General features: G+C 40.4%; 1 protein-coding gene and 1 long non-coding RNA gene across 2 annotated transcripts in view; both read left to right on the forward strand.

The window, feature by feature from the left end:
• The first annotated feature begins 786 nt into the window (after positions 1-786).
• LOC111818271 overlaps positions 787-26,023 on the forward strand; it is a 66,477-nt gene continuing 41,240 nt past the window's right edge. The window contains exons 1-2 of the mRNA XM_023721783.1: positions 787-1,090; positions 2,462-2,719. Of these exons, the coding sequence (XP_023577551.1) occupies positions 787-1,090; positions 2,462-2,719 (562 nt within the window). The remainder of the gene's footprint in view (positions 1,091-2,461; positions 2,720-26,023) is intronic.
• The window catches only part of LOC111818273, a 24,384-nt gene continuing 18,603 nt past the window's right edge, over positions 20,243-26,023 (forward strand). The window contains exon 1 of the long non-coding RNA XR_002822293.1: positions 20,243-20,365. This is a non-coding gene — a long non-coding RNA (uncharacterized LOC111818273). The remainder of the gene's footprint in view (positions 20,366-26,023) is intronic.

Consider the following 26,023-nt stretch of genomic DNA (forward strand, 5'->3'; position numbering starts at 1 on the left):
GATCCGGTCCAGCTTGGGCTCATCCTGAAGCAGGTCCCGCAGCTGCCCGGTGCTGAGGATCCCAAAGCGCCCCGGGCTGCCGGGCTCCGGCCCGCGGCGCCTCCTCGCTGGCTTCCCGCGCGCCTCCGGCTGCGCCCGCCGCGCCCGCTCCTCTGCGCGCCTCGCTCGTTCGGGCTGGGCTTTTCCCCCTCCCCTCCCTTGCTGCTTTCTCTTTGCACCGGGGGGCTCTGCTTTTGGCTTCGCAAAGGTCCTGCCAAGATGCTAAGTTGGAAATTGAGGATTCTGACGCCTTGTGCGCGCCCGAAGCTCCTCCTTCCCGGGGTGTAGTCGGTGGGAGGACTGGCAGGAGCCTCTGCGCGGCCGCAGCCAACCCGGCCGCCCGGCGCGCCTCGCCCTCTCCCTCTTCCTTCCCGGCTCCCTCTCCCGCTCGCCGGCGCCCCCTCGCCCCTCCCTAGCGCCCGCCTCTTCTCCGCCGCCCCCTTTCCCCTCTCGTTACCTCCCCCTTCTTCCCTCCCCGGCCTCCCTCTCCCCCTCTCTTTCAGACTCTAGAGCGCCGGCCCCAGGATGACGATCGCATCCCCAGCGCGCCGGTCCCTTCCAACTTTCCTTCCTCCCGTGCTAACTCGGGGCGGAGCGGCAGCGTGGGCTCGCGGCGGCCCCGATAGCGGGCCGGGCCGCTCTGCAGCACAAAGGGGAAAAGGCCGCGAGCCGGGCTCGGGCGCACGCTCGGAGCTCCGCTCGCCGCGGTTAATCGCACCCTTAGCGGATTCCTTGTTCTCCGGAAGGATGGGCTCCGAGGTGGCTCGGCCCCCGACCCCACCGGCTTCTTCAAGTCAGGGGTCCCCAAAGCGAGGTGTAGACCCAGATTTAAGGTCCCCGGGAGGGCTGGCGGAGGCCCGCGCCCGGGGCCCAGGGAGCCTAGACCAAGGTCCCTTCCTCGCCGCCGCAGCAGCAGGTGGGCGAGAGCCAGGCCTCGGGCGTCTGCAAGTCTCGGACTCGGCTTTCCTTCCTCGAACCCCGTCGGACGACGAAGAAGCTACATTTGGGGCCCAGGACTACCGGGGTGGCCTTTCTCTAGAGGAGAGGATGGGTGGGGGTAGATCTGGCCGGCCCTGAAGTAGCTGCGCCCCAGGGGTTACCCCCGCCCCCACCTCCTCCCCCACAGTCCGAAGCCGCTCTGTGCGAGCTTCCCGGCGGCGGCTCGCCCTGCGGGGTCCTCGGCGGAGGCGGGTGTGGGGTCCCTTTCTCTTTTGTTCAACCAAGTCGCCGTCCTCTTCACAGGCACTCTCGCAACCGCCCAGGCTGCACTGCAAACACTCGGCACAGCAGCGCCCAACCCAACCACTGTTTGTTCAGCGAGGCGCTGGCAAGGCAAACACACACAACTGAGTCACAGGCGCAGCCCTCACCAACCACAGCCACGCAGAATACAAAACAGACCCTCTCCCCGCTTCGCCACCTCCCGCCGCACAAGTCCGCGACACTCGAAGTCTGGGACAGATAGGGGCGCTGGTGAACCAGGGAGAGGCCGGCAAGGTGTAGGGCACGGGGCGAGGCTGAGATAGGTCTGTCACAGACGCTGTAGCCTTGTGGAGTGGGGCTACACGCAGGCCGACGCAAAACTATATAAAAAGTTTCTTGCACAGACTCAGACGAACTGGACACACTTTACTTTCTGAGCTCTTTTCTCGGCACACACTGACTCAGCGCTCATCCTGACACCCGCTCGGCGGCGCGCCTCCACGCACGCGCGCTGACTCTCCCGGGCCTTCGCCCCCGCTCCAGGTTCAACCCTCCCCCCCAGCGGGCTGACCCCTTCAGACTACATTCTCCGAGAACCTCTTGGGCCGCCGAGCTCCCGCCCTTCCATCGTCCTGGCTTCTGACTGGACATTGGCATCTACTTGCTACGCCCCCTAATGACGTAGCCTCGTTTGCTTTGAAGTCCGGGAGCCAAAGGGGCGGGAAAGGGCGGGGCTTAGACTGCGCTATTGTCATGGAGACGAGAAGCCAGAGGCAGCGTTGGCGGGTCCTGCGGGCCGGAAGGGCTGCGAGCCCGCGGAGACCCGAGCGAAACTAAGCCGCCTGGACGCCTGAAATGTGGAGAAGCCTGGAGCCGGCCAGTGGCGGCTGCTCCTGCTCACCCTCCTGGGCTCGGTTCAGGCCGAGGTCGTGGCAAGGAGCGCCCCAGAGCGTCCCCTCCCCGCTGTCTTGCCTCCGCCTCCGCCTCCGCCTCCGCCTCCGCCTCCGCCTCCGCCTCCCGCCTCCCGCCTCCCGCCTCCCGCCTCCTGCCTCTCGCGGCAGCGCAGCGCCTCCGCGCCCGCCTCCGGCTCCGCCCGCAGCCGCTGCAGCTCGTCGCTGTAACGGTCGGTGGCAGCCCGCGTGCGCCGCCCTCCGGGGGCTCGCGCCTGCCACGAGGGAGCGTCCGCGCCCCGCGCGCCCAGCTGCTGAGGAGAGGTGAGCCCCGCCGAGCCGGGTTCCCTGCCTGCTGCTGCTGCGCGGCTCGCCTCCGCCGGGGACAGCATCTCTGTCCCCTCGCGGGCAGGCTGGACGCGGCGCGGCCCTGCGCGTGGTGCGCACCGGCGTCCCGGAGACCCGCCTCGTGGGTGTCACTGTCTGCGGGCTGGCACGCGTGGGCGTGTCTTCCCTGTCCACGAGTGTTCTCTCTATCATTGTCGCCTTTCGTCCGGGACGAAGGTTTCAGAAATGGAGCCATGGAGGTTGGTGCCACCGAGAATCTGAATCTGTCACGCAGACATCCTCATTACATAATCCTGCCACTCCGGGCCACAGGGCTGTTTCTTTTCTCCCCCTTTCCCCACTACCCCATCCTCCCCCCTTTTTTTTCTTTTTGTGTCAAGGACTGGAGAGAATCCTCGAAGATATTGAAACATTTAGAATTTATAGTTCTGTTGCTGTGGTTGTCACCTCTGCTCTACGTCAAATTTAAGACTCATTTCTTAAGGATGTCTCTATTTTCTGCTTTATTTGCACATTGATAGTTACGCTGCTCGGCTGGCCACGGCCGCCCAGCGTCTGAGATAGAATTGTGTAATAAAAGGAACGGTCTGATCATTAGCTAGCAGGCAGGCGGAATTCTGATAGCAGCAAGCGCATTTATACGAAAGCTTTTACACGAAAGCTTTCACATTTCCACCGGCAAACACGAGGTTTTAAATATTTATCTTGATAGCGGTGAGGATCTGTTCTTCTGTCCCTTCACCCTTTCACCCCTCCCTTTCTCTTTTTTATTAATCGTTAGCCTTTGCGTTTGGGAACTTGCTTACTTGTTAGATACAGTTTCATTGGCGGCTCTTTTTCCACGCTCTCGCCCAGGTTTCCAAGGTTGTGGTTTTTTTTCTTGCTTACTCTTGCATTTGTATCATGCTGAATATGTTACCGTACATTAGGACTAGATTTGCTCTGATTGTTCTTAACTTAGGGCTATTACGCTTCATTTTAAAGCTTCTTAAGGGTTTATGGTTTGTCGTGTCTGCACGGAACCAGTTATGCATAACTCTTAAAATGTAGAGCTTTAAAATAAGAGCCGTGATTGTGTAGCCCAGACACGGGGAGCTTGCTCTTCAAGTTTTGTCTGCGCAGTCGTGATTGTTTCAATCAAGTGCCAAAGAGGTTACTCCTGTTTATTTAGTGTAATAGCTGTTTACAGTTAAAACTTTAAAGACTCATAAAAGTAGGTCTGCTGTATTGTAAAGATCTCATCATTCTTGTGGGAGAGACACAACACCAACACTAAGAAAGGCAACAGATTGCTTCTGTCATATCGCTTTGCTGTTTTCGAGTGTACTTAAAGGATTATGATTGATAAGGCTGTCTTGCCTGAGAATGTTGACACAGGTGTGCATCGTTATCTTAATTAAGATCCTGAGAAAATGTTGTCTATAAATGGAGACATAAGAAGGGCGGCATATTTTTGTACAGTTTGGCTTTTGGAGAATTTAATTGCACTTGAAACCTCTCTTTGAGCTTCCAGATTTTGTGAGCAGTTTGGCAACAGAAGTTTTGGAGAGAAATGATAGTTTAATGTTAAGTGTCCAGGCATGTGCTAATACAACTTGTAGCCTTTTGGCAGTACCTTGTGGCAGCTTTCTTTGTACCCTACCTTTGTGGATTAAGGGGTTTTAACTTCAAAAGAAAAGCATGAAATAGAGCAGTATATTGTTAAGCAATCATTCATTGATGTTCAAAGTAAATCTGTATAGGAAAGCACAGTTAATGTAAATATATGAGAAGTGTATGTCACTTAATTTTATGGAAAAGATGGTCTCGTTGAATATTTTATGGTTCTCAATTTCTTTTGCCTGACAAGTACCCAGCTATCGTATTTATGGAATGCTTTTTTAATTTTAGAAATAGAGAAAAACTTGTATTTCTTTCAAAATACTGTTTTGTAAATTTGAACTGATGAGCAAGTAGAGATAATATTTAAAGACTCTGACTCATAACCTGGGTCACCACCAAAATAATGTTACATTTTTTTATTCCAAATCTTGGAATGCAAAAACAATAGCAAGACTGATGGATGCTGTTGATTATATTACCTTAGCTTATCCAGCCCCTAATACCTTTTAACCTAAGTATCACATTCCGATTTACCCCCTCCCCCTTTGTAGCTCCTAATTTCCTGGAAGCTGGCTGGCCATCAGTGTGTGTCTAAGATGTATGTGTATTTTCCTTTAATATTAAAACTCATCGTAGGAGGAAGTGAAAGTGAAGCAGACCTTAGGTATATGATCGGAAAAGCCAGGTGTAGAGTCACAGGTCGTTCTTGACTACCAGGATAATTAGCGAGTTAGAATTACATAGTAAACTAAAATCAAAGGAAGTCTTATTTAGATTTGTTTGCTGAGAGTAAAATGAGAGTGTTAATTTTGAGATAATTGCTTTATTTATCTTCCAACCAACCCATCCAATTTTTCCCCCCTCTGGCAACCATAATACCCATCCTTATGCTATTATCTATGTATTATTTTAAATTTTTTATTTTAGATTAAGAGATGAAGATGAAATAGCAACATAAATTACCTATTGTCATTTTAAAATATAATTAATATTTATACATTCTGGAAATCTCAAAGAATGAATGTGTTCTTTAGTTGACAACGCTGAAGTAAATGAAATCAGGTAATCCTAAATTGAATGAAACATGTTCTTTGAAAAAGATTATGAATTGTGAAATAGCACAACCTGTTTTGAGTGAAAGTATCTCAGTATTTTGATATATTTCTCTTCAACTTCTACAGTGTGTTAACGTCTATATTTTTAGCATCTGTTTGATATTTATTAACTGTTCCATAAAGAATAATTTTTCTTAATAGAACAGCAGCTAGTGCAATTCAAATACCATGTAAAATCTAGCACTGTTTTCCTTGTTCAGTAGTGACAATGGTTTGCTTTCGTAGCTCTGCTCTGAAGTAGGATACTGATGACTTATTTCTACCTAGATCCTCAGTGTTTTCATAGCTGTAGTATACCTAGGCACCAACTTAGCTTAGCAAATTAACTTAGATGCTTCAGAACTGAAAACCAGTATATTCTAACATAGTTTGACTCCAGGTCTTTATTAGTAAGGATGCACTTAACATGTGTTCGGGATAAGGGAATATAATTTTCTTTTGCATTTGCCATTTATGTGATCCATTTTCCTAGCCTTGTCTTGAGCTAATGATATTCCCTACCTTGGTACAGCTTTTATTTGTTTACTTGCCATAATATGGAGAGTAATACCTTAAAGAAAATTAGATTAGATATTCATATGAAACATCCCCAAAGTATTAGTGTTCTGATCATTTCTATTTTCTGTGCAGGTGATAAGTATGATGCTTGTATAATACATTTGGATGTTTTCCACTCAGTTTACTTCCTATGAAGTTCTTCCAAATGTTGGCTGACATTTGCCCTGATGCATCCCACGGCTCATCCGCAAGCGAGTGAGTGTCAGCGCACGGTTGGGGTACTTATGTCTGAAGCAACCCCAAAGCAGCATTCGGTTTGGCTTTAGCAAAACCTTTTTTATTGGTAATAGGGACTGCGTGCACAGTGCTGAGAGCACCTCTCGAGACCTTTGATTATTAAAATTCTATGAATACATTAAGCAGGAAGGCAGTAAATAGAAAAATACACTGAATAATTCATTTATTTTTATTTATCATTTATCCTGAAATTATGTTGAATAATTTATTTTAATGCTATCATTGAGAGTGAAATTTATAAACTCATTGCTTCTCATAAAAATCAAAAGTAAGGCTATAATTTATAGAAAGGGAATTGTTATTTAAATAATACGTTTATACCAATTCAAAGTTTTGGATTATCTTCAATATCTATTTCTTTGAAGAATAAATTTAGTGAGAATATCGGTACCATCCATTGGTACCAAACTCTTAATGACAGAGTATACAGGCAGAAGCAAAACTTGTCCTTTCTCATCAGAAGAGGGTTGTTAAATATAAGTAGCAGGAAAAAAAAAAAAAAAAAACTATGAGAAAGATTTATTTTGATGAAAAAGAATTATTCTCTATTGCGTAATGAGCAAAACAAGGAACTGGAGTTAATGATACTGAACATTCTATTAAGTAAGAAAGATAGTTGTATGACAAAAAAAAAAAGCTAATTTTACACAAGGCAGCTATAGTTAGTACAGCCTTCACTACAGCAAATGCTTCTCTGTGGATACTTTCAAAGGCATTACAGTTATTTTTACCATAATATGAAATGATATTTAATGCATTTATGTCCTCCTATTACTGACTGGGATGTGAAGAAATAGAGTTTCATGTCAAGCTAAGAGCTGAAGCATCATAGCAAGTTAGAAAACACACAATACAAAGAAGCTTTAGCTTTGAGAAATCTGAGTCCTCTTTGTTTATCTTTAGACTTAGTTTCGTATTTTAGTTTTAAACCGTGCATAGAGTTGTTGAATTTAAAACCTAACAGGACCCAGCTTTGTGAATTTTTTTTTCCAAGAATAGATATAGGAAATATCTAAACCTAAGTAAATGTGTTAATTTCTTGTGTTCTCAATCAGATTTATTAAGATTCATATTTAATATATATTGAAAGTATTCAAATGTATTATGACCCTATTCCTTTTCATTAAAGTGATGTGTGAGAGTCCCTTATTATTTTGAAAATATGAGAACATCCTTTGTACAGTTATGGGTTAATTGATTGATTAATTGAGAAGGTTGTATTAAATGTTCTCTTGTGGAAGTAGCTGAAGAGTATGCTTTTTGAGAAATGTATCATCCAGGAATAAAATCAATTGAAGTATTGGTAATTAAATTATAATTCCATGAAGGAAGGAAATGATATGAGAGATGATGCTAACTCTAGGTATTTTTCTCTTTAATAGTCCACGCTTCATAACGGAGCTGCTGTATGCTGGCTATTGGAAGGAGGTGATTCAGAAGATAGGGAGGTAATATTATCTCTTTTAAGTGAATACTTTTCTCTGTAACCTGTAGCCTTTATTACCTATAGAACTTTGTTCACTAGGCAGCAGTTTCTTTAAATTTGGGATTTGGGGACTACCTTACTTTCCTCTGCTAAGTTTTTGAGCCTGCTTCCCTGAGGGCGATGAGTTGTATTAGGAGAGCAGAGAAATATTATTTCTGCATACTCAGCACCCTTAAAATAGCTTCTTTCTCAGAATTAGATCTGTGATGGTGTCCTGCACAGTTCTAGTGGGTGACACTGTGATCTGTGGTTAACGCGCGTGCATTTAGCATGTTGTCAAACTGTCCTCGTGTCCTTCCCACTTCTTTGTTGTGTTTACTTGGGGAGATGTGTTCTCTTCAGGCTCACAGCCACGCTCTGTGTGGAAGACTAGGTGGCCGGCACTGGGTTTCGCAGCTCTGGCAAGCATTTGACTGGGTCCAGCCTAGGGCATTCTGGTGAACTGGAGCCCAGGAGAACACACATAGGTTCTTTCCCTGGTTCAGGGCCTGCAGGTCCTTTCCCTTCCCGCTTACGGTGTAATCCTAGGTCATGGGTAGTATTTTCCTTTTCCACAGACTACTTGGCTTGCTACATTATGTACTGTGCAGCTGTTGCAGGGATTCACAGGGAATGGAAGACTCAGATTTATTCCGGACAGTGTCTTTGATAATTTACCCGTGTGGTTTTTTCATTTTTAAAAACCTGTTGTTAGCACTGTAGAAATCTAAGAGTCTTGAAGAACAAAAACTAGGTTCAGTTTGTACCTGCTGGAAAAGTTTGTGTCTTGATGCTATGTTGCCACAGTAACAATACAGATCAAATTATGAATTGGTCTTCGTACAAAGCTGAGTACTTTGTTCAAGAATGTTTATACAAGCTGAAATTGTGTAATGGTATGTATATCTATGTGTTTTCCTTTCTAAGAAAAATGATATACTTTTCTAGTCACCAAAATATCTGCTCCCTGAACTGTATCTGGGGAGGAATATTAATAAAACAATGAAGGGCTTCATGGTGTCTACTTAAGCAATTAGGCAAGTAATAGGAAATGTGATAGCTAAAATTGGGGTTTTTTTCCACTAAAAGGACTAGTATATATTTAAAAGGACAGACTTTTGAAGAAAAGACTCTACTCTCCAAGTCAGATAGGTTTTTGATTAACTTAGCAGGAAGGGGAAATATACCAATTTGTACATTACTTATGCCTGTTACTAAGAGTATAATCCACCAAAGAAGCCATAAAACGCAGTCTAAAAAAAATAGTAGCATCAAAATTATTATTTGGCAATCAGTTTACATTTGTAAAATGGTCTAGTGTTATGACCTGGGCCAGTTTTAACATCAGGTATATTTGGTTGATATGGCCCCAGCTTTTATTGCCGTGCAGTGCAACTTGTGTGGAGTGTGAAGGCATTTTTCAGTTTGACCATTTCTTCTTGCTCATCTTAAAATATGCTTCGGTGCTACAAATCTGAATAGAAGGAAAATATCAAATTCAACATCCGGGCAACAGAGACCTTAGGCCTACTTTTAAGTCATAAAAGTATGATCTTGACATCTATGACAGTATTTCTTTGACTTTTTTAATAAGATGAAATGTGGATATCCTGCACTCCAAATGTTTTGCTAATTCAGAATTTATTGTTTGTAGTGGACTTTTAAAAATAAAAGGCATATGTTGTTTAGAGAATCTAATTTGTGACCTGGGCTAATGTCCTAGGTATCGGAACACAGAAAGCAGCTTTGATTAATTTAGCTCTGTGAAAGGGGCAGGTAAAACTGTTTTCAGTGGAAATTTACTAATGCAGCAACCATTTAAATTAAATGTTTGTTAACATAATAGCAATGGCATTTTCTCCTCCTCCTCCGTGTGGTTTTGTCCAACTAGATGTTGCAGTGGCAGTTGCGCTGACTGTTAAGTGTTTAAATGATGACACCATTATGTGAAGTGATTTTGAAATGAGAGATTCCAGCCAAGAATTACATCTGCTCCCATCTCCTTCAAATCATACTCTGGCAGTACAGATTATGATTGATTTGTTTGTGACAGATTGCAGGAAACAGTCATTGATTTTTCAATATTTTACCTTAAAATTATTTACAGTCGTAACCATGGGGAGGTATTTCCATGGGCTGTCAGCCCCTGAAAGACTAGGATAATATTCCCTGCTCTCTGACAAGACAAATTACCTGTAATGAGCGCAGTAGCTGAAGGGTATACTTTTATTTTAAAATATGTCAATAACCCCAGTGACTAAACGAATATTGATTTAGCATAATGAAGCCTGAGTAATGTGAAAATGAGCTTTTTCAAGGGACATGGTGAAGACTTTCTTTTTAGCTGGTTGTAAGAAGCTTTTCATTCTTCTCAGCTAGCTGGTAGAAATACAGAATTTTATAAGCAAACCACCAGGAATGATGGTGTCACTTGTGGTAACCAAGAAGCCAAATATTTTACCTTTGTCTTAACAATTCTTTTCAAATCTTATTTTGAGTCTTCTGTTTCAGTCATAGAATATCTACTGATTTGTCTGATGTCATCTTGAACCGACTTAATATCTGTACGGTTTCAATATATTTTGCTTTGGAACCACTGGTAATGAATATTAAAATATAGCTATATGTACAATGGTTTGTAGATGACATCATAATTACATTAAGATATTTCAAGTGGGTCGTTGTAGTATTTAATGTGCCACATTTCATGGTAGACTAGCTCTCAGTCTCTGGACATCAGATTGCTTTCAGTGGAAATGAAGATTAATTTACTTAAATCCTGATTTTTTAGGCATCAGTGCCTGTTTTCATGTTTATTAGACTTTTCTTTCCTTTTTAAATGGATTTAAGATCCCAATACACAAAGTCCTTCAAACAAGCTTGATAGTCAGAAGTGTAGACTGTACATTTATCTGTGGAGGTGTATGAAGATTTTATGCCTGAGTAAGTATCTCCATGTCTAACTTGGTGAGGAGAAAATGGAGTAAACAATCCTGGTAATACATAGCAGAAAAGTATTTAAACAAGATGTCCAATTGATATTTCATGGGAACCTAACTCATTTTATGGTAACTAATAGTCATAAAATCATTAAAATCATTAGGTAAAATCCCTTTATAAATTAAAAATTAGTTATGATTTAAAATTTAGATGGATCTTTGTGCGCTAGTTCTCTTATAGTAGGGCATTCACAATGTGGAAATAAATTGGAAATATATCTTTTAATGGAAAAAAGGATAGACTATAACACAAAATTATTGTTTAATGTTTTTTCCTGGGAATTTGCCTAAGGGTATGACACAGATGATCTCTGTCACTTATCTTCGTTGTGTCCTGCAATACGCTGAGTACTTTATAAAATACTGTACCTGTGATTCTGTATGTTAGAGTTCTTTATTACTCCATTATCACCTGCTCCCCAAATTCTTCCTTTTTTCTGTAAAATGACCTTTGAAATATAGAAATATGATGGTATGATGGATGTGTTATTATATGTGAAACTGTTAGCCCAAATTCCTCGTGTTAGTTTAGTTTTTAGCCATATCACCATGTTGATACCTATAGAATAACTTGTCTTCCAGAAAAATAGATTTTTTTGCTTCAGTAGACTTTTATCTTTTCAGTAGACTTTAAATAAAGCCTATTTTCTTCAGACTAATCTATGCTAAGAAAAAAGAACCTATATTGTTTAGTTTATTTTTAAATAAAATAAAACATATGGTTGTTATTACCTCATGAATCTGTCATTTAATTTGAACCTGTGTTCATTTTATAGAACATGAGAACTATTTATGAGTTTAAACTTAAGAAATACATAGATAAGTAAAGCTTTTGAAAAAATTATCTTTTTTCATATTATATGCCATTCTATTCTTTTCTTCCCTTAAAAAATTTAACCTGTCTTTTTCTTAAGAGAAAAAAATCTCTTCATATAAATTATTTTTAAATTGCCCAACTCAGTGCCTAGAGTTGTTAAAAATATTTTTTTTTGAAAAGGTGAACTATCTTTTAAAATCTTTCTTATATTAAGATAAACAGTTTACTTCGCTATGGTACATCGCAATCTACTTAGCTAATTTTTTTCAGAACTCATTTTGCTGTGACTTGTCTGACCTTCTATGATAAGTTAATATAGCAACAAATTAGCATATAATTTTATTTTCCATGTGACCTCAACCGATTGTAAAATTGTACTTCCACTTTGGGGAAAAAAAATGTTTCTGTAGACTGCACAGAAATGTACACTAAGTGTTTGCAAATGTTCAAAGCATCCTGACTAACATTTTTGCTATCAACAGTGTTTTAAAGTAGGCAGTCAGGACCAGAGATGTAGCTCAGCAGCACAGCACCTGCCTGGTTCAAGTCCCAGCACCAAAAATAAATTAAATAAATAAATAAATAAAAACAAAGTAAGCAATTAAAAGAAACACTTCACCCTATTACTAAGTTATTAATATGCCTCCTCAAGGTAGCGTTTGTAATTAGTGTACATAATTGATTAGTGATTTGTCTTCTCTCAGGCATAAAGCAGCATGGTAAAGTTAAGTATAATTAGTGAAGTATAAGATAGTAGAGACTGATGGTGACAATGACCATGACAACTAAATGACTTTTGCTTTTAGATTCAGCCACCAGCCTCTGGAATTTCCTGAGATCTGTTTCAATCTCGATATCATGAGTATTGAAAAACTAAGTGCTCGAGTGATTCCAGCATGTTTTGGATGGCCCTCTGTATAGAGTACAGTATTTTTTTCAGTTAAAATCATCAGGTATCACACAGAAGAAGGTTAAGCTCATCTTGCTCACCAGTTTTATTGAAAATACTTCGTGCTATAGAGTATGACTGAATATTTTGTGTTTTAATTAAAGTATAGGAAAAATGAATTAAATTATGTTGACTCTTTTTCTAAAATGTCTTTATTGGTCTGGATAAATAAAATTCATCCTTGAAAAAGAGGATTTAAGAGTCTTTTTTATCATATTAAGCTTCTGAGCAATCAAATACCACTAGAGGAGTTTTTAAAATGACTTCTCAAACTTTTATTTTTATTAATTCATGTTTTCAGTACAGATGATTATATTAATCCTGGGAAGTTGATACATGTACCTGGTACATCTTAAGTTTTTTAAATTTCTACTCTCCTACTTTCTAAAGCAACTCTTAATTATATTCACAGGAGAAGACCTGGGAGTTATCCATATATATATTTTAATTCTCTATATTATACACGAAAACGTTACCTTAACTGGCAGAGCATTCACTGTGTATCGGAACATTTGATTTATGTAAAGAAGGTTAATGTCCAGGTCTTTTCGTGGCAGTCCTCCTTTTGGGTAGACTAAGTAATGACTGATTACCTTGTCTCCAGGGAATTCTTGTGGGGGCTTTGTAACAGCTGTAGGATTCTTCTGTGCAGGAGGTCTCCTCTCCCCATTTATGAACTGTTAAGATGTACTTCTGGCCAGAAGTAGCCTCAGAGCAGAGCTGGGGAGCCTCCCAGATGTCCGTGGCAGAGAAACTGCTGGGATTTGTTGGGCGAGTGGTCCAGCTTATATTTTATCTGCTTCCACGGTTTTTATACATAATCCAAATGCCATGATGGAGCCTGACTCATAGATCTCAATATAGCACAGTAAATGTATTAGGTTAGAATATGTCTTTTTTCCATTTTTATATTTTGAGAAAATTACTGATTAACATACAGTAGTACAAACTAATAGAGAGAGGACCTTGAGTCCTTTACATGGTTTACCCCCATAGTAACGGCTGGCAGGTGTATTTAGCACCACAAGCTGAGAGGTGGTGTTGCTACCCTTTGAGAGGAACCGTGTCCATCACTAGGAGGATCCTTCATGTTGCTCTTTTACAGTCATGCGCACTTGTCTACGTTTTACCCATTTCTTTACCTGAGCAATCAGTTCTCCATTTCTATCATTTTCTCTTTTCTAGAATGTTACATAAATGGACTCATAGCTAAAAAGCCTTTGGGGATTAACTTTTTTTTTTCTTTAATTCAGCATTGATGTCTGGAGACTCAGTGTCAGTAGCTGTTATTTTTGTTGGCATGGGAGTGTAGGTTTTCTTAACCACTCGCTAATTGGGTCTTCCAGTCTATTTCTGATGTTTTACTATTACAAATAAAATTGCTATAGACATTGATGTGGAAGTTTTAGTGTGAATGTATTTTCACTTTCTTGGGACAAATGCTCAAGAATGAAGTTGTGGGGTGTGTGTTAATTATGTAAACTATTTATAAGACTAGGATTGATTTTATGGAAGGGAGACACAAGGAAGATATCTACACTCTTGTAATATTTTCACATTAACTAGATGTAATATTTTAAAACATAGATCCACTTGCAGTAAGATATAAGAAAACATTTTTCTGAATCTAGATTTCATGTCTATTTTAAAGTGCTTCCTTTTGATAAACAATTCCTCTATAAAGGAATAAGCACACATGCTATAGAATAAATAATACCCATATACTGTAGAATAAGTAATATACATGTTCCGCAGAAAGATTTTGAAAAACTCACTGGTTATTGCGCCGGCCAGATAGCTCAGTGGATTAAAATGTCTGCTTAAGCAGATGCAGAGGCTGGGGTTCCATTCCTAGCATGCCATCCTGACCCCACCTCCTGGGCACACTGAGAGGGTGATTGAGACTGGGCATGGTGGCATGCACCTGTAATCCCAGTGCTTGGGAGGCTGAAAAACAGGAGGATCACTAAGAGTCTGATCTGTGTAGTAAGACCCTGTAGACCCTGTACTAAATATATTAAAGTATTAAAATAAAATAAAAATTTTAAAAACCTGGGGCCAGGGAGATGGCTCAGTGGAGTAAGCGCTTCCCTGGCAAGCGCAAGGGCCTGAGTTCAATCCCTGGTTCGGGGGATGGTGGGGAAGACAAACAAACAAAAAATAAATTAAAAAAATTAAAAAACCCTGATTGGTTACTTGGGGAATTCCAAGTGTTAACAGGGAATGTTCCTGGTACTACAGTAGTCTGAATTGATAAACTCTAGTTTTTGTTATTGATGTTGCCTGCAATTTTTTATTTGTAAAGTTAGCTCATGTGCAGAAGAGAAAAATACTGCTTTAACTCAGTTACATGCACTTAGTAGGAAAAAAGAAATTTTGAAAAGCTGTCATTTTCCAGTACAGGTTCCTAAAAGTGCAGTTACTTTACATAGCGCTAAATGGAAGAAGCAAGTCAGTTTCCACCCAACCCTGGTGCCAATACTGAGTTGTTTGCTCAGATTCAATGTTGTGTATACAAAGGCATGTTTGCTTTTTTGGAGAAAAAACCAAAGGAAAGACTTTCCAAGGAAAAGTTTTTCTCTGATTTTCTATTATATGTACTGTCCTCCGCGTCCGAACAAAAAGATAAGACAGCGTAACTGCTATTTTTTCCTTTCTTTATTTGTAAAGACATATAGGATGGGATACAGTGGGCCTCATGATCCCTCAGGCTGCAGTCAGCATTGTAATTCTACTTTTTTCTGAGTCAGGTACTTAATTCAAGAGACCTTCACTTTTAATACTTAGTCTGCTGTGGGTATGATCAAGGTACAAAAGGCACGAGGTACTAAAATAGTCCTTGTTCTTAAAAGTGATCTGGATCAAATGTAGACTGTACATACGGAGTTCCAGAAAAAGGATTGGAGCGTCCTGTGTCCTGTACTGCGGGGTACTTGGAGCCCCACAGTAAGGAAGACAGTCAGCCCCTGTTCTTAGCAGGGTTTTCCTAGCACTTACATTCACAAGTGTGGATGGGGAAAATGTAAAATGGAACTAAGATCCAACGTGATTACGCATTGTTAGGATCCCAGATTTCAGGAAGAGAGAAACCACCGGAGGTGAAGCAGCAAATGACAGGCTTGAATTTGAATTCTGAAGAATATGTCTGATAGGGAAGAAGACAAAAGACAGAGAGGGAAATGAACTGCAGTGCGCATTGCTGTAAATGGGGTAGAATCTGGTCTTGCTCAAATTTCTTGGGGCATTGACAGGGTGTGTCATTGCCCGAAAGTATATTTTACAGTGTTGTGGTTCAGGAGCTCATCAGAAACAAGGCAGGACTCTTTAAAGGTGTAATTTTTCAATTTCAGTATATGGGTATGTAGGCTGGGGATGTTGCTCAGTGTCAAGACCCTTTATTTTAAGCTTAAAATAACAAAAGAACATAGAGCTCTTATGAAAGAGCTTAAAAATTGAAGCTATAAAAAAATCACATGTAGCTAAAAAGCTACATACAGAATGTACTCATGAGATTACACACCAAGCTGGTGGCTAAGAAACGTCACGAAGACATTACTTTGGGTAAACGAAAAAACTACAAGTATTTCTGCATGCTGTTCTTTCAAGTGTAGAAGTAGGAGAAAGCCTGTGTGAAGTGCACGGTATATTCAGTTTCCAAGGCTCAGATAGGTTCCTATAACTGAACATGGAAAACTGAAGATGTTTTTGTTGAGGTTTTTAAAAAACTGTATTTGATCAAAGTGATTATAAAAACATTAAAATTAAGATATGATTGATATTTAATGATATAGATATTTATGTGTAGTGATACAGTATCCCCAAATGTATGATGTTGCCAGGTACGAGGCCAAAATGTGTTATTTTATGAAATTGTATTTTAGGAAAGGGCTACATGAAGCCAGCAACTTAAAAATTCTGATTGCATAGGACAACAAAGCATTGCGGAATTATTTTTTTCATACTGTTTATCTTGTGTCTGCATAATTTCCTCAAAAAATGTTTTTTGAGCAACTTACTATATTATTTTAACCCATGTCCACCATTAACTTTATGTATAACTATATTAAAGTGCACTTGGGAGACATACTCGTGGCCTAGTTTGTTTTTTCCAGATGCCTTCTTATTCAACCTTTTTCAAACTTGGTGTATAAACGTAGCAAACTGTTTCCACTTGTGGGTTTTTGAAACCCAAGATTTGTTTCTCTGGTCAGGAAGCAAAGGCCCAGGAAGGTGAAATGACTTGTAGTAAGTGGTGATGAGGATTTAAATTTCCTTTAATTCCAGAGCAAATGCTGCCAGGTAGAAGGTGGCTGTCCCAACTTCTGGAAATTCAATTTACAGATGTTCCTATGGCAACCTTATTCTTAGTGTGTTTTCTATACATGTCAGAAAAATGTCTACTTGCTATCTATTCATGTCGTACAAACATTTTGGCACTGAATGAGTGTACAGGTAGCAAGTGTCGGTGTGTAATCTGAGGCCTGGACTCGAGCCAGTAGAGTGCCCCGTGCATTCATTGCTCTGCATATGTACCTGCTGTGCTTTAACATTACGATGAGTCCAGGGGCCCAGGGATGAACATGACATCCTCCCTATTCTACATAATGGGCATTGGGATCAGGCCAGGAGATAAACTGATAACCAGCAGATAGTCTGTGGCCTGGTAGTTCACAGCTCAGTGTCTGCTATGGAGACAGGCCACAAACAGACCCTGTCAGCTAGCATGACAGGAGAGCAGGACAGGTGCTCTGGGAGCACAGTCATATCCTTCACCCAGCCTGATGGAGGGGCAGCGGGCAAGGAAGGCTTCCCAAAGGGGAAAATCATGGGCATTGAGTTCTGAATGGAAGAGGGTACTCAACAGGGGAGGAAACACTGAAGCCAAGAAGAGCAAGGCACATTGAGAACCTTGTAGGAGTCCAGTTTGAGAGGAGCATGAGGGTGTTCGCAGAGAAGGGCAGAGGTGGAGCCTCTGGGAAGGGCTGTTATGTTCCCAGCCAAGGAGCTGGGACTTCATCCTGCAGGCAGGTAGCTCCATAAAGTATTTAACATTCAATTGACGAGGTCGGGATTTTAGAGTTATCATTTAGGCTTATTTTGGAGGATATGTTGGAGGACAGTAAGGTTGGGTGCCAAGAAGATTTTGGAAAGTTAGGTGTCCAGGCAGGAGGTAACATGTGCCTGAGCTAACAATGTTGGCAGGGCAAGACATGTTGAGAAGTGGATGGAAATACTCTACTCAGGTATTAGAAAGGAGGGCCTGCTGGGATTACAGTAATGTACCATCACACCTGGCTCCTCTTTTTTTTTTTTTTTTTGTAACATATTTGGTTGTTGCAGGATCTCACTATGCAGCTTGGACTCATAGTGATCCTCCAGCTTTCAGCCTTTGCAGTGCTGGGATTACAATTATGTGCCACTGTGCCTGGACTCGATGGGTGGCTTAGCCTGCCCTGAGGGCAAGGCAGGTGCAGTGTGGTGTTGGGGACTGAACCACAGTCCCTGTGTTTGCCTAAGCTTGCCTAAGCAGATGCTGTAGTCCGCTGAGCTATGTCGCAGGCCCTCCTTTGTATTTTAAATTCATTGTTTTCCCGAATTTATTTCTCCTCATTGGCTAGAGTTCTAAACAGTCTCTCTAAGCCCATCCTTCACTCAGAATACTTACCTCCTTAGCTGCTGGGCTTATAGGAAGCTGTGTATAAAAATGTGTCTTCCCAGCACATCTCTTCCCTCCTTTCTCAGTCATCCTCTGCCCTTGGGTTGTGTGGTTGCTACTGCTTGGGGCTCCCAGTTCTCATTCTCTCTCACCTCTCTGAGGAAGGCAGGTCTGTCTGGCCACCCAACATGCTGCTGTTGTGGTCCTCCTTGGCCCCTGCCTCTCCATTTTGCTGAACACTTCCCTCAGTGGTGCCTGCTCCCTGAGGTGCTGCCCTGACTTCAGAACCCTCCTAGCCTGAGCCTTAGTGTGAAATTTTTAGCGTCAGCCTTGGCCCTGAATCTACTTCTCTGCCCACCTCCTCCACACTCCATTGTTGTTCCTGCTGTTGTTCCTCTCCCGCTGGGCCCAGTCTACAGAAATTGCCCACAGATCACCTACCTAGCCTCTCCCATTGTCGGCTCTCCCTGTCAGGTTGGTGTTTTGTTGGTAAGTAGCTGTCATTGACATCAGTGTTGTCCAAAGCTTGTAGTTTACTTTAGGGCTCTTTGATGTGTGCTGTCTAGGCCTATGCTGTGTGTAGGTGTGGATCCACCCTGCGGTACCCTGCAGAATCTACTCACTTCCTGTGTTACATTTCTCATTGCTGAGACAAAATACCTGACACCCTAAGTTAAAGGAGGAAAGGTTCATTTTGCTCTGTACAAAGGGTTCCAATCCATAATTGGCTGCTTCAAGGCAAGGTGGATACCCAGAGGAGAAATAGTCCATGGTGGGCAGAAAGTAGCAGAGCAACCACGAAACCAAGTTCTCTTTGTCTCCTATCTTATCCAGGGTACCTCCCTCAGGGCAGGTAGCACTCACACCCTTAATCCTAATGTCCTTGATCTCAGCATTAACCGTAAGTCACTCCTCATGTTGCACACCCTAGATGCAGACACTTCTGAAAAAGCACCACCTAAGACTGCCTGAGGCTTGGGATACGTCTAGACAGCCATAACATTGCCCCCTCCTGCCAGCCTCAGGTATCACTGATCCTACTATCTCCATAGTTTTGCTTCTTTTCAAAATGTTTTAAAGCTGGAATCACACAGTATGTTAGATACTTAAGATATATTGCTCAGTTTGGGAGTCTGGGCAACTTAGCAAGACCCTGTCTCTAAGTCAAAGATATTTAAAAAAAAAAAATGCTAAGGAGGGGCTGGGGAGATGGCTCAGTGGAATAAGCGCTTCCCTGGCAAGTGCAAGGGCCTGTGTTCAATCCCCGGTTCCAACAAAAAAATAAAAAATAATAAAAATAAATAAACTTTAAAAAAAATGTAAAAAATTTTAAAAAAATAAAAAATGCTAAGGTTATAACTCAGTCCAGAGGCCTTGAGCTCAATCCTCAGTACCACCCTCCGCTCCCACCCCACACTGTCACACCAACATACATCAAGATACTTCTTTCATTTAGCAATACACATTATTTTTCCCTATCTTAACGACTGCTTAATTTTGATTTTCACTCCCCCACTGAAGGACACCTTCACTGCTTATGTCTGGCAGTGTGCACGCCTCGCCACCAGGAGCGTGGCTGCTGGATCAGATGGTAACGTGTTGAAAGAAGCTGCCCGATTATCTTCCAAAGTGGTGGCAGCTTTTGCATTTTCAGCAGTAGTAAGCGTTCTTGACTCTCCACCTGTCAGGATTTGGTATTATCAATATTCTGGCTTTTGGCCATTTAATAGATGTATAGTGATATCTCATTTTATTTTGCAATTCTGTAATGACTTATGTTGTGGAATATCTTTTCATATGCCTATTGGCTGCGTATATCTCCTCTGTTGTTGTTCATATTGTTGTTGTTTGAGACAGGATCTTGCTGTGTAGGCAAGGCTAGTCTTGAACTTCACAGTCCTCCTGCCTCAGCCGCCAGAGTGCATGCATTACAGGTATGTGCCACTGTACACAGCTTGAACTTTTTCTTATCTGTTTAAAAAATTAGATTATTGTGATAGGAATACCTAATATGAGGTCTTAAATTAAAATTTACTGTTATAATACAGTACTACTAACTGTAGAAACATTGTTGAACTGATTCAGTGTACGTGGCCGAGACTTCATGGCCAATGGTTGGCACTTCCTCGTGCCCTGACAACCATAATGCTACCCTATAACTCTGAGTTTGACTATTTTAGATACCTCATGTAAGTAGAGTCGTACACTATTTGGCCTACTGTGACTGGGTTATTTTACTTAGCATAATGTCCTCAAGGTTCCTCTGTGTCAGAATTTCCTTCTTTTTAAAGGCTGAATAATATTCCTTTACATGTGTACACCACATTTTAAAAATCCGATTCATCTATCATTGGGCATACAGACTGATTCTGCATTTTGACTGGCGTGGATGGTGCTGCAGTGAACGCTGGAGCATTAGCATCTCTTCAAGATCCTGACTGCAGTTTTATGGAGAAATACCCAGAAGCAGATTGCTGCATCGTTGTGGTACTTGCCTACTTACTGATTTTTGAGGCCCCTCCGTGCTGTTTCACAGCGATTCATCATTTTGTATTTCCACCAACTGTGCAGCCCTGTAATTTCTTCACATTTGCCAACATAAAAAACAACCTAATAGGTAATGGTTTTGATTTGCATTTCTTTGATAATTAGCGACATTGAGCATCTTTTCATATACAAGTTGGCTACTTGTTGTTTTCTTTGTAGAAATGTCTATTCAAGTCTTTGTTCCTTTTTAAAATTGGGCTACCAATTTTATTTTTTTTATTATTTCTTCATTTTTGGGCTATTGCAGGAGTTCTTTTCTATTTCTTTAAGTAACCTCTTCCATATGGCTTTCAGTATTCTCTGCCATTCCTAAGGTTGACTTTTCACTCTGTTGATTATTTTCTTGACAGTGCAGAAACCTTTTTTGAATATAATCCTACTTGTCCATTTTTGCTTTTTTTGCCTGGGCATTTGGTGTCATGTCCTTAAAATCATTGCTAATAATAATACCATAAATCTTTTCTCCTATTTTTTATAATTTTACAGTTTGATATCTTATAATTAAGTCTTTAATTCATTTCAGTTGATTTTTGATCAAATCTCATTCTTTTGCATGTGGACATTCCAATTTCCCAGTACCTTACTGAAGAGACTGTCTTTTCTCTGTCCATTATTCTTGGAAACCTTATTGAAGTTATATCAGCCATGTGTGCATGGGGCATTTTCCATCTGTATATATGTTTTGTTTTATTTATTTATTTATTTATTTATTTATTTTTGGCGATACTGGGGATTGAACTCAGGACCATGCACTTGCCAGACAAGCACTTATTCTACTGAGCTATCTCCCCATGCCATGTATATATGTTTTAGTAAGGTGTCAAAGTCTTTGGTCCATTTTTAAAATGTTTTCAAAATCAGATTTCTAAAAAAAAAAGAAAAAAAAATGAGATTTCTTGTTTTATTATTGATGAGTTTTAAGACAGCAGAATATATATTCTTTTCAAGCTCACATGGAACATTCATTAAACAGAACATATCAGGTAATATCTTTTCTAGGTGCTTTTCCTAGTTTGTTTTCCGCCTTTTCATTTTCTCGACAGTGTCATTTACAGACCAGAAATTTTTATTATGAAGACCAGACTATTCTTTCTTCCATGGATCATGTTTTTTCCATTGTATATGAGGTCATTGCCAAATGCAAGGTCATCAAGATTCTCCTGTGTTATCTTTTAGTTGTTTTATGATTTTGCATTTTACATTTAGGCTTATAACTTCTCTCGAGTCAGTTTTCCTTAAGAATGTATGACATGTGTCTAGGTACAGGTTTCTTTGGGAGTTTTTTTTTTTTTTTGGAACCAGGGTAGAACTCAGGCCCTTGCATTTGCCAGGTAAGCACTTATTCTACTGAGCTATCTCCCGGGCCCCTAGATACAGTTTTTTGCATGTGGATTTTCCATTGTTCCAACATGGTTTCTTGAAAACACTCTTTTCCCATATTATATTGCTTTTGTTTCTTTGTGTTGAATTGGTTCATTCTATTTATTTGTGTCTATTTATAGATTTTTCTCTTCTGTCCATAGATTTGTTTATTCTTGTCCACAGCACAGTGGCTTTCTTACTGTACATTTACAGTAACTCTTGAAGTTAGTGTCGCTCCTCCAACTTTGTTCTTCTTCAGTATTAAGCTGGTTATTGAGAGTTTCTCATATTTCCATAGAACCTTTAGAATCAGTTTGTTGATATGCACAAAATAACTTGCTAGGGTTTCATTTCCTGTCTACGTCAAGTTGTGAAAAATGAACGTCTAAACAATGTGAAGCCTTCTTATCCATAACATGGAAAGCCTCTCTACTTACATCATTCTTGATTTCTTTCATCAAGTTTTTGTATTTTTTTTCTCATACATATCTTGTGCACACTTATTCTGCAGCCTTCATGTGTTACTTATTTTCCCTCATTGCTGAAACAAAGCACATGACACCCACATTAAGGAGGGAGGGATTTATTTTGCTCACAGTTTGTGGAGGTTTCAGTACATAATGAGCTGGCTCCAAGGCAGGGTGGCCTGGCTGAAGGGCGACATTCACGGCTATGGAAGACAACAGAAGCAGGGCAAGCAGACGCGCCGGCCGACAAGCCTCTTTTCCCTCCTCCTTTCCTAAGCAGGCGGCCGCCCCGGTCAGGTGTAGCACTCACACGGGTCCCTGCCCTGCTCTTGCTCAGGTTGAGCATGTCACAGGTGAGGACCCTGGCCCCTGCTGAGGCACTTCCTTAAGCTTCTAACCTCAAGTTGACACAATCCACGACATCCTAGAGCAGTAAAGTGTTCTCTGTACCCAGGATACAGGACTGCTGAGTTACTTAGTTAAGTTTCTAGACTTCTCAAGTTGACACTCTGCATCAACCATTGTACTTGATTTTTGAGGCTTTATTGTAAATGGTATGTTTTTAATTTCAAATTCTACTTATTCATTACTGCGTATAAGACAGCAACTGATTTTTGTATCTTACCGTCTATCCTTTTCTATAATTTTTACTTTTTATTTTTATTCATTTTTTTCTTGCACATTAAGGACTGTTATACCTTCCTGGAGAGTGGACCCCTTTGTTGTTATGTAATGCCTGTATTAGTCCCTTATAAATTTCCTTGTTTTGAAGTGTACTTAGTCTGCAATTAATATAACTACTTTCACTTTTTTGATGAATGTCAGCATGGTATATCTTTTCTCTGTTTACTTTTTTTTCCACTTTTGGTTGTAGTGGGGATTGAACCCAGGGTCCTCACACTGAATTGCTAGCCCTATTATGTTTTATTTTGAGACAATGTATCATTCACTTGTTCAAGCTGGGCTTGAATTTGATGATCTTCCTGCCTCAGAGTCCCAGAGTATGGGGATTACAGGCATGCGCAACCACAACCAGTTCCATCTGTGTTCTTGAAGCCCCCAGGATGCCATGGCAATTTTTTTTAAAAAAGAGCACCTCAATGGGTGTAAAATATCCATGTTTACTTTTTAGGAGTATTTCTGTTTTGTCTTTTTTTTTTTTTTTGTCTTTTTGAGGTAGGGTCTCCCTATGCAGTTCAGGCTGGTCTTGAACTCACTTTATAGCCCAGGCTGGTCTCAAACTCACAACAGTCCTCCTGTCTCAAGCCTCCCAAGTGCTGAGATAACAGACATGTACTACCACGCCCAGCTAATTTTAGTGGTACTTCTAAAGATGAGTTATTTATTTTAATTTTATGAGTTTTATTATATTTTGAAATGTATTAGAATATCAATAAGTATTAACTTAACAAATTAGAATATCAATAAGTATTAAATTTTGGGGATCGAGGAAATGGCTCAGTAGAATAAGCATTGGCAAGCACAAGGGTCTGAGTTCAATTTCCAGTTCTGCAAAAAATAAAATACATTTTTCATATCTAATGAGTTTTTAGAATGAATATCAGTGTTTTCAAATCAACTGTTTACTTGCTTACAAAATCCAAAAAATAGCAATAGAAATAAATTCCTACATGAACTACAATGAAATATATATATATATATATATATATGCATATATATATATACATACATACATATATATACACATATTTTTTGACCACAGAAGTAATCTTTTCCTGAATTATCACACCCGAGGTAGTCTTCCACTCATGCAAATGGCATGTTCCTTAGCCACATGTTGCTTACCCAGGCAGCATGTGTGTTCTGCTTTCCTGTGTCTTGGCAGGCCGTCCTTCTCACCTTTCTTGTCCTCCTATTTTGTCAGGAGGTTCCTATTATACAGTTATATACTTAGCAAGGAAATAAGACCTACAAAATAAAACATCAAATATATACTGAATGTATAGAATAAGCATCAACATTTTCCTCATCAACCATTTGCTTACTAAATCTAAAAAATAACAAATTCCTAAATGAACTGCAATGAAAATACAAATGAAACTCAACCACAAAAATATCTTTACTTGAACTATCATACCTAAGGCAATTTTCACACGTGAAAAGTGTGTTTCATACACAAATATTGCTTACAAAAATAGCACCTATGCTTCGATTTTTTTACGAGGACATAGTTGACCTCTTGCTATCTTCCTGCGCTCTTATCAGGCTCTTGTGATGTTTCACGGTCTGTTCACAGGCTGCTCCAGCACTCTTTCGTGGCATTCTTTGGGTATATCACACTATTATTCTTCTGTTGTAATTGATCATTTATCAATTCCAGTTCCAATTCTCTAAGAAAATTTCTCCACAATATCTTGTGCTTATTATTTGCTTTGTAAACTATGAAGCTATTTATGCCTGACACGTTTAAGATCGAGTAAAATACAAACACTGGCCAACACTTTGTGTTTCAAGTGAAATCACAGTTGCATGGATGAATAACATCAACAGTTGTCTCCTGTGCCTTTCATTGTGTTATAAAGTGACTATTTTTGTTATTTTATTGAGGATTCACTGTATTTTTTTGTTTTTGTTTTTGAGACAGGATCTCATTATGTCATCCAGGCTGGCCTTGAATTCACAGGATCTTCCTTCCTCAGCCTCTCCTTGCACCACCTCTCCTGTTTTCAGTATCAATCTTACCATCATCAGGTAGCTTGACAGTGTAGATACTGCTTTGTTTTTCTTTGCTATATACGCCAATGGTATGCCTTTCTGAAATCCAAAGATTATACCATACATTTCTGTATTGTGAACATACAGCATTTTTCCAAGAATCTCTCTGCTTTGTTCTTGTAAATAGTTTCTGTGCTAGTCAGCTGGTGTTTTTTTGTTTTCTTTTTTAGCAAGTGTAATGTCAGTGGTTATCTAGTGAACCAGTTGTTGAATGTGACACTTTGGTTACTTTTTGAGATAGATGCAACAAGCATGTTTACAAATCCATACAATTTATTACTACACAAATGAAGACCTAGTGGCTGATTTCTAGGATAAATTTCTAAATTTAAGGTGTACAATATCTTCACATCTAGCAGAGTGTATATATTTTTATACCACATTTGGAAGGTGTATTTGACATGCATTGCTGAAAGCTATAAGAACCACAAAGTAATGCAAGTTGGTCATCAGTTGTCATGTATTCCGTATGTAAATTACATTGACAGCTCAAAACAGAGCTTTCAGAAAATATAGAAAATGAGTATATAGCAACCAGCTTGTCAGACTGTTTTCTTCTTTGGTTGGTCTTTTCATTATAAAACCAAGGGAGTTGTGAAAGAAACCAAGTCTATTTTAGAGTGCCATTGTTTGAATCTCAGTGCCATGTCTGTCACTTCTCCATCAATCTTTGGGATTCTGACCATTAGAATAATAAAGTCTTGCTATGAAGGCTTTTGGTTCAGATACTGAGATGTCATGATAAATATATTTTTTAGTATTACTATTAGTGCATATAGACTGTTTTACTTGTATTTCATTATTAGTGTATTTTACAACATCTTGTGGCATGTTATCTGCTACAAACAACTTCCAGCATTGAATGGCAGTGTTGGCATGCCATCCAACAGGTTCACCCCAACAAGCGAGCACCCAATAACATTTTCCAACCTAGTTTTTTTTTCAAAGTTTTATTGATAAACAGATAGCAATGAGACAGTTTCAAATCAAATCGGAAGTACAGTTTCAACAAATAATACACTGCATATATTCT

The sequence above is a fragment of the Octodon degus genome, unplaced genomic scaffold, assembly GCF_000260255.1.
Source record: "Octodon degus isolate 3935 unplaced genomic scaffold, OctDeg1.0 scaffold00085, whole genome shotgun sequence".
NCBI classification, from domain to species: Eukaryota; Metazoa; Chordata; class Mammalia; order Rodentia; family Octodontidae; genus Octodon; species Octodon degus.